This window comes from Octopus bimaculoides, chromosome 13, assembly GCF_001194135.2.
Source record: "Octopus bimaculoides isolate UCB-OBI-ISO-001 chromosome 13, ASM119413v2, whole genome shotgun sequence".
NCBI lineage: Eukaryota > Metazoa > Mollusca > Cephalopoda > Octopoda > Octopodidae > Octopus > Octopus bimaculoides.
The window spans coordinates 44,461,398-44,470,973 of NC_068993.1; the positions used below are offsets into that span (position 1 = coordinate 44,461,398).

Consider the following 9,576-nt stretch of genomic DNA (forward strand, 5'->3'; position numbering starts at 1 on the left):
ATATATATATGTATGTATTTCTTTTCCTTGCAGACATTCCCTTTTAGCAGCAACACTCCTTAATGACTTGAAAGAAGAATTTAAAGTGGAACTCACTGTAAAAGATTTGTTTCTGTTCCCAACAGTAAAGCAACAGGCTCAACTAATCGAGGGCCGTCTCAACTTAAGTCCATCTATTGACGGAGATGAACAAATGTACACCCAACCCAATCTACTCGAAGAAGTGGAGCGACACGATCCTGGTTTTGTAAAGTAAATATTCCAAAGTATTCCTTTGATTTGCCACAAAAACATCTTTTTAAATTGAAAAATATATTTGACGGAACCATATTTTTAAATTGAAGTATATTTTTGACCAAATCAAAGCCAATATTTTATGTTTCTGAAATATTTAAATCCCTAAGACTAATTGTTGTAAATAAGATTATAATTTTTTTCAGCTTTTCATTTCATTTGTAGAAAAATAAAAAGTAATCTCAATATTTCTCATTATAACACAGCAAGCTGATAGAATCATCACCATTTTGTCCATCTTTACATTCTGAATTCCACTGAGGCCAACTTTGCCTGCCATCCTTTCAGGGTTGATAGAATAAATACCAGTTGAGTACTGGGGTTTATGTAATCAACTTACACCCTCCCCAAAAACTGTTAACCTTGCACCAAAATTTGAAACCAATATTTATAATAATAATATGCAACCGAAGCAGTATTAAATTAAAACCTGTGTGTATCATATTTAATGTAGACGTAACTTGAAAAAACAAATTTACTGCAGTATTCATCCAGATATCATATATCTTATGGATCTGTTGTGTTTAAAAAGACAACTCTATCCAAAACAGATGGCTATGTTAATCTAATACTGCTTCTATTGCATATAACAGATTTTTATTCAGCCGGGAGTCTATCAGCGACACCAGTGATTGTTCATTCTGTTTCCATATATCAATGACAGAATATTTCATCTTTGCATGTGGTTGGTTGTAAGCACAAGCTACTGACAATGCTCAATGAGGCAAAAATGCATATGTAGCATTCTTATTGGCCACTCTTAAGACAATTTTTATCTGCCATTGATATATATATTGTTTTTGAACAGTACACCATTAGCAATATTATATCCAGATGAATACTGCAGCAAATTTGCTTTTTCTTGGTGCATTTACATGAACCCTTTGGCGTTTAAATTGACCATATTTGGCCCCAAATTTTCTGCTTGTTTAATGTTCAAACTGGTCAAATCTGGCCTCCTACACCTATCCAACAATAATATTGTATCACATGACAGTGTGTTAGTAGAAACAGTGGAGTTTCAGAGAAAATGCTTTATAGTATTTAGTTGCTTCTGTATGGTACTAGTTTCAATTCCCATCAAGCTGTTGAGATAAAAATAATTCAAAACATTATAACCTTACAATTCTGTAAATGATAATAATATTTTATAAGCTTAAAGCTGATAAGTGATCACTGTGTCTTGACTTAAAGGTCATAGTTTTTAGATCACTAGAATGAGGCACAAAAAATAAAAAAGTGGGTGTAAAATATGATGATTCCATGTATGTATGTATATATATATATATATATATATATATATATATATACACACACACACACAACACCTAATAACCTATATCTTTTCTACCCCTCTGATGAGATTTTGCCAAATAAAATGATTTAATTATTGTAATTCAATCTTTTAACTAAATTGAAACAGCTGTAAGAGAATATATTGAATTTTTGCAGATGATAAATCATATTAATGCTACATTTCCATTTTCTAAATTTCCTTTTATATATATATATATATATATATAAGAATGTATGTATTCATGCATGTAAAGGTGCATGGGCTAATGGTGAGACTGTTGCACTTACAATCACTAGATTGTGGGTTCGATTCCCAAACTGGGTGGCACATTGTGTTCTTGAGCAAAGCACTTCAGTTCATGTTGCTCCAGTCCCACTTTCAATCAGGGAGAAATGTTGGCCTGCTCACCTAGCAGTGGGGTGGCATCATTTGAAGGTTAAAATGACGCAAAGTGCATTGGACACTGTATTCAATAGTCTAGTCAGACACATGATCACATGATATATATATGTATGTGTCTGTATATATATATATCATCATCATCATCATCACTGTTTAAAATCTCCTCTCCATGCAAGCATGGGTTGGATAGTTTGACATGGAGCTAGGTAGCAGAGAGTTGTCCAGACCCCAGCTGTCTATTATGACATGGTTTCTATGGCTGGATGCCATTCCTAATGCCAACCACTTAGCAGAGTGTGCTGGGTGCTTTTTACATGCCACTGGCATATGTGTGTGTGTGTGTGAGTGTGTGTGTGTGTGTGTGTGTGTGTGTGTGTGTGTGTATGTGTGTGTATGCATGTATGTATGTGTGTACATGTGTGTGTGTGTATGTATGTATGTATGTATGTATGTATGTTTGTATGCATGCATGTATGTATGTATATATAAAGACATATTTTTGACATCATAAGAATTTATAAACTTTTGAGAGAATATAAAATAATTCTTTCTTGGAATGTTGGATCTCGAAGCAGATAAAACTATAATTAATAACATGTAAATATTGAGTTAAAAATCCCTTTGGATAGAAAACATTGAAGGCTATCTATGGGATATGAACAAAACATCTCTCAAGATATCAAATGAATTTGTTACCTTTCCAATATATACTTCCTGTGAAAATAATCCTATTCTTATATTTCTTATATAATAACAGTATTGACATGAGCCTGAGAGCATTCTGGAGGTCTTTCCATGTTGGCAATAGGTGGCATAAAGGAAGAATTTTTGTCACTGGAGCAACGGGATTCTTGGGAGCATTTTTGATTCAGGAGCTTCTTTTAAACACAAAGGTATTAGTTGTAAAAATAATTCCATTTATTTTCTTTAGAATTATCTGCTTTTAATCTATCTTTTATCTTTTACTTGTTTCAGTCATTGGGTTGTGGGCATGCTGGGACATCATCTTGAAGGGTTTCGTCGAACAATTCAAACCCAATGCCTATATTTTTTTTATAAGTCTGGTACTTGTTCTATCAATCCCTTTTGCCAAAACTCCAAATTACAGAAATGTAAACTAACCAACACTGGTTATCAAGTAGTAGGGAGGGACAAACACAGATAGAAAGGTACACACACACACACACACATGTATGTATACATTCATACATGTGTATGTATATATATGTATGTATGTATCTCTCTTTCTTTCTCTCTCTCTCTCTCTCTCTCTCTCTATATATATATATATATATATATATATATATATATATATATATATATATATATACATTAAATAAAACACTCACAAATAATGAAAATGTATAGATATTGCATTGAAAAATGTTGTTTATAAATTGTTTGTAAGTCAAATGCAGACATGGTTAACAACTTGCTATGCAACCATATGGTGTCAGAGTGAGTCCCAATGTGTTGTATCATGATCAGGTGTCTTTAAATGATTGACCGTTGACTGAACACTATTCAATTTTTTTTCTCCGTGTTTTTCTCCTTGTCTCCGTATTCTTTCTGTTGAAGAGCGTAGCTCGAAACGTCAAAGACTTTCCGTATTCCCGAGCGTCATACTAATATATACTTTTGTTATTTACACCACCTGTCCTCGTCTGTTGTTATTATTTGTATATTCTCCCATATATATATATATATATATGTGTGTGTGTGTGTGTGTGTGTATGTATGTATGTATGTTTGTATGTATACATATATGTGTGTGTGTATATACACACACACAAACACATGTATACATATATATATATATATATATATATATATGTATGTGTTTATGTATGACAGGCTTCCATACAGTTTCTGTCAATCAAATTCACATGCAAGCTTTGGTCATTTTTGGACTATAGTTAAAGACACCTGCTCATGATACAACACATTGGGACTCACTCTGATACCATATGGTTGCATAGCAAGTTGTTAACCATGTCTGCATTTGACTTACAAACAATTTATAAACAACATTTTTCAATGCAATATCTATACATTTTCATTATTTGTGAGTGTTTTATTTAATTTTATTTGTCTCTAATGAAAGCAATTTCTAATTACGTTGATTAAATATAATTAGAAATTAAGTGAAGTGTTGAAGTAGAGAATAAAAAATCTATTGTTAGAAGTAAATAGAACAATGCTGAAACAAAAAGAAACTCGGCAAAAGAGAAAAAGATAGAAAGACAGTCATCAGTAAAAACCACAGCCAATATATATTGATTTCAAATTTCGCTACAAGGCCAGTAATTTGGAAGGAAGGAGTTACTTGATTACATTGACTCCAGTGCTTGACTGGTACTTATTTTATCAAACCCCTAAAGGATGAAAAGGAAAGTCAAAATCAGCAGAATTTCAACTCAGAATGTAAAGATGGACAAAACGCTGCAATGCCTTTTGCTCAGCCTGCTAATGATTCTGCTGGTTTGTTGCCTTACAGACAGTGTATATTAGATAGAGTTATTGGTGTTGACATGACAGTGTGGTTAAGAAGCTCATTTTGCAACCACATTGTTTCAGGTTCAGTCCCACTGCACAGCACCTTAGGCAGCATAGTAGCCCCATGCCAACCAATGCATTGTGAGAGAATTTAGTTGATGGAGACTGTGTAGAAACATGTCATGTGTATGTGGGGGGAATGTCTTTGTATCTATTCGTAGCCTCCTCCACTTTTTGATGATCAGTCTTGATTTTTGTATGTCCATTATAACTTCACTGTTCAACAAATGAGACTGATAGAATATGTACCAGATTTTAAAAAAAAAAACAAGAAAAAAAGTATTGGAATCAGTTTGTTCAACTAAACACTTCAAGGTGGTACCCCCAGCATGGCCGCAGTCCAGTGAGTGAAACAAGTAACAGATAAACGATATTGGTTTTAATTAAATTTATATTTACTTTTAGACATTCATTTACTGTCTTGTCCGAGAACAACCAAATATGGATAGTACGAAGCGACTGATGGATTCTTTAAAAAAATTTGGTGTTTTGCCTAAAGAAGCTTCCAAAGCAACAGAAAAACAGAAGAATGTTGCAAATTTAATGAAAAGCAGATTAGCAACTGTCAAAGGTAATTCTATTTCCTGCTGCTTCAGTTTTTTCTTTTATTATTATTAATGGCCTCATCATCGTGTTTTGAGTTCTATTTTCTTGTTTGCATCATCACCAAACAAATGTTATACAATGAATTTTTTTTTTTTTTTTTCATTTTAATATTCAGGTGATGTGGCCATCGCCAACATGGGAATGAATATGGATGACTACCTGCACATGTGTACCGAGATAGACTTTATCATTCATGCTGCAGCATTGGTAAACCTAGCCTACCCATACAATGTAAGTACCTATCTGAGAGGTTGAGAGGGATTTGAGGTTAAAGGGTATTAGATGTTTACTAACCACACACTATCATAAGTTCAAATCTAATTACTAATACTACTTCTGCTATAACTACCACTACTACTACTACTACTACTACTACTACTACTACTACTACTACAACCACCACTACCAACACCATCACCACCACCACTACCATGACTGTCACAATCCCTCCAAGCACCATTACTAGTACTACTTGTAGTTGTGGTGGTAGTGGTAGTGGTATTGCCTTTCATACGTTCAAAGCTAACAAAGTACCAGTCAAGTACTGGGCGGGTGGGAATGATCTCTCTCTCTCTCTCTCTCTCTCTCATCTGGAAGAAATCAGCCACGTAAAGAAAGAAATCAGATTTGTCAGTTTAAAAAATGCCCAAGTCATGTCATTTGTCTTGATGGTACTTCTGCAATCCCAACCCGCTCCCCACCATCATAGAGAAAGAGATAAACTTCCTGCAAGATGAAACCATGATGGATTTAAGGTGTTACACTTCACTTAACACCATAAATAGAACAGGCATGAACATCACAACTGCTTATTTACTCACCTTGAAAATGCAAGGCTTTTGTAACCTGCACATGAAAACAAGACCAAAAAACAATCAAGAATATTTAGTTTGGTCCTCTTTCACTTCCTGATTCCAGTTCCATCAGGGTATGTTTCATTTCAGGTGAATAAAATAAATATTGGTTCACCATTTGGCAAAAAGCCAGCAATTTTGTGGGAGGGGATAAGTTGGTTACATACATATATTATAATTCCACCGAGGTTGACTTTACCTTTCATCCCTTTCAGGCGCAACAAAGTAGGTACCAGTTGAGCACTTACCCCTCTACCAAATTAGCCTTGTGTCAAAGTTTGAAACCAATGTGTATACTATATAATCTGCATTTTGTTTTTTGTTGTATTTTTTTTTTACTTGCTGAATCCAGAGGAAGGGGCAGGCTCATGGCCTTTGCAAGTGTTCTAAGATTGGTGAGAATGATGTCATTAATGTTTCTTCTGAAACCATGGGGAATCGACACCCAAGGAAAGACACAAACAGAATGGAAGTTGCAGAAGATTGACATTCTGGGGAAGAAGAACTAGGTGTAGTGATTAGGGGGGAATCTGAGTTAGGCAGTTACTAAAAGGGGAATGGGAGGAGGAGAGACAAAAAGGAGAGACTTCCTGAGTGGAAATGGCATGAAGCCTAGAGAGCCAGAGGTTCAATCATGTGTTAGTGGTTGTTGGGCAGTCTGTTTGGTGGCCCTTATTTCATTCCCTTTCCTTCAATAATTCACCATGTACTTCATTACGAAATCAATATTGATGGCCATTAAACATAAATCTATAACAGGACTATATGATCTACCATATTTTGCCCCATGGGAATGGTAGGTAATTCATGCTATATTATGTACAAAAATTCTTAGGTTTGGTTCTTCCTATAAATTTCTTTTCAGGCTCTGGAAAGACCAAACGTACAAGGTACCCATAACATCATAGTGTTTGCCTTCACAGGTAAAGTGAAACCCCTGCATTACATCAGGTAAGAACTTTCTGATATTCTTTTGTATGAGATAATAATATAGCCTAAATTTGGCTTGTTTGTGCTCTGATTATTTTCTGCTGCATTTTAATTATAAAGTCGTTTTAATCCATCTGTATAAAATGCACATATATGCATGCATGTATGTATGTAAGTATGTATGTAGTACGTATGCACACGCACAAGTGCACACACATTCATATACCAATTTTAAAAAGTTCAGAAATCCACCCCTAAAATAATGTCATTGATCTTTCCTTCCAGTACTGATGCTGTGTTTCCCCATGGTCTACAGCAGTGTAGTGAGGACAGTGACATCACCATTTACCACAAACAGCTTACAGAAGGTTATTCACAGACAAAGTGGGTGGCTGAACAACTTGTACAGAAGGCTAAGAAAAGAGGGCTTCCTGTTGTGATCTACCGCCTAGGTAATAATAATAATAATGATAATGATAATAATAATAATCCTTTCTATTATAGGCACAAGGCCTGAAATTTTGAAGGGAGGGGGATAGTTGATTACATCGACCCAGTGCTCAACTGGTACTTATTTCATTGACCCCAAAAAGCTGAAAGGCAAAGTTGACCTCAGTGGAATTTGACCTCAGAACGTAAGGACGGAGAAAATGCTGCTAAGCATTTTGCCCGGCATGCTAACAATTCTGCCAGCTCATTGCCTTAATAATAATAATAATAATAATAATAATAATAATAATAATAATAATAATAATAATGTTATTATTAACAAGAGCACTCAGAGAGCACAAATCTCCACCAAGGCAACACCAACGTCCTCTCAATGATTAGCCAGAGATGATTTTTAAAATGAGAATATCTGAAATAAACTCAACTGCTCTCAAAAATGAGAATACTAAAAGTGAATCGACAATCCAGAATCCTTGTCTGGTATCGGATTGACCCCAAAATCTAATCAGTTTATGCCAGTCATGAAGCCAAACATCCCTGAAAGTTTCATCCGAATTCATCCAACAGTTCTTGAGATATCTTGTCTACAAACAAACAAACAAACACAACTGAAACAATAGCTCTGCCTTCGCTAAGGCAGAGGTAATAATAATAATAATAATTACCTATAAATACCTGGGGATAAACAAAGGAGATGGTATACAACATGCTACTATGAAGGAAAAAATAAGAAAGGGGTATTACAGGACAGTAAGACTCGTACTAAAAACTCAACTCAACTCCAAAAATTACATCGAAGCCATTAACACCCTGACACTTCCAATACAGTTTTAACATCATTAACTGGAATTTTACAGGGCTCCAATGACTGGACAAGAAGACAAGAAAACTACTGACATTTAAGAACATGCACCACCCAAAAGCAGATATTGATTGTCTGTACCTACCTAGAAGTAATGGGCGAAGAGGAATGATGCAAGTAGAACTGTGTTGTAAGACCTCCACAGTAGCAATGAACAAGTACTTATCTAGTACAGAAGACTGGATGCTGTAGCTTGTGTGCAAACACAAAAGCAGCAAAAAATCACATTCCATTGTCAAGGAAGCTTGCAAATTTGCAAGGAAACTTGGCATTAACCCTGAATTAGATGAAGAAACTGAAATCACTGCCTCCAAACAAGCAAAATGGGTTAAACTGACTGCAAAATTAAATGAGCAGAAACAAATTGTGGAGCAGTGGATCCAGAAGCCTCTGCATGGACAGTGTATACATCGAATGCTGATGTAGACCAAGCAACAACCCATCAGTGGCTGAGAAGCTCAGGACTGAAAGCAGAGACTGAAGGTTTCACATTGGCGGCACAAGACCAAAGCTTGCTTACCAAAATCTACCAGGCTAACATTCTTCAAAACGGTTCTGACCCTAAATGCAGATTCTGTGATACATTTGAGGAAACAATAGACCACCTCGTCTCAGGATGTCCAGTGCTGACACCAAACGAATACAAAAACCACTATGATAGGGTAGAATAGTACTTACATTGGAAAATATGTAAACACTACAAAATCAGCACTCCTACTTACTGGTATGAACATCATCCTGAGCTAGTCATTCAAAATAAAAATGTCACTATACTCTGGGATTTTCCAGTCAACACTGACAGAACTATTCAGGATAATTGACCAGACATAATCATTAAAGACAGAGAAGAAGATACTTGTAGACTAATAGATGTAAGTGTCCTGGTAGAGTTGTTGTTCTAGGTATCCCATTACAGAGTTTGCATAAACAGGAGTAAACCTTATTCCCATCACTGTGCCTTTAATTTATGATTGCATGCATATGTATAAATATATTTTGAAGAATTGGAAAATTCTACCTATTCCTGACTGAATTAAGATCTTTCCAGCCTTATCATTTAATGTCTAAGGAAGATAGCTCTTTTACCTTTTTACTTTTTATTTTTTACATTTTAGTTTCGTTTTCCATTGTTTACTTTCTGTGTTTTCTATATGCTGCTTTCTCAGTTTTTTATGTTTCTTCTATTATCCAATTTTTTTAGTTCGTTAGGAAATGTGGTTTGTGCCTGAAGAATATGTTTGAGGTTTCTCAACATATGAAACTATTTGTAGCGCTTTAATGCATATATTGTGCCCTTTAAATAAAGAACAAAATTATATATATAT

General features: G+C 35.0%; 1 protein-coding gene across 6 annotated transcripts in view; it reads left to right on the forward strand.

The window, feature by feature from the left end:
• LOC106880554 (uncharacterized) overlaps window positions 1-9,576 on the forward strand; it is a 92,302-nt gene that overhangs the window by 60,329 nt on the left and 22,397 nt on the right. For all 6 annotated transcript variants that reach the window (XM_052972451.1, XM_014930565.2, XM_052972449.1 and 3 more), the window contains exons 12-17: window positions 34-252; window positions 2,751-2,886; window positions 4,955-5,120; window positions 5,271-5,386; window positions 6,875-6,960; window positions 7,225-7,391. In XM_052972451.1, coding sequence (XP_052828411.1) covers window positions 34-252; window positions 2,751-2,886; window positions 4,955-5,120; window positions 5,271-5,386; window positions 6,875-6,960; window positions 7,225-7,391 — 890 coding nt within the window. The remainder of the gene's footprint in view (window positions 1-33; window positions 253-2,750; window positions 2,887-4,954; window positions 5,121-5,270; window positions 5,387-6,874; window positions 6,961-7,224; window positions 7,392-9,576) is intronic.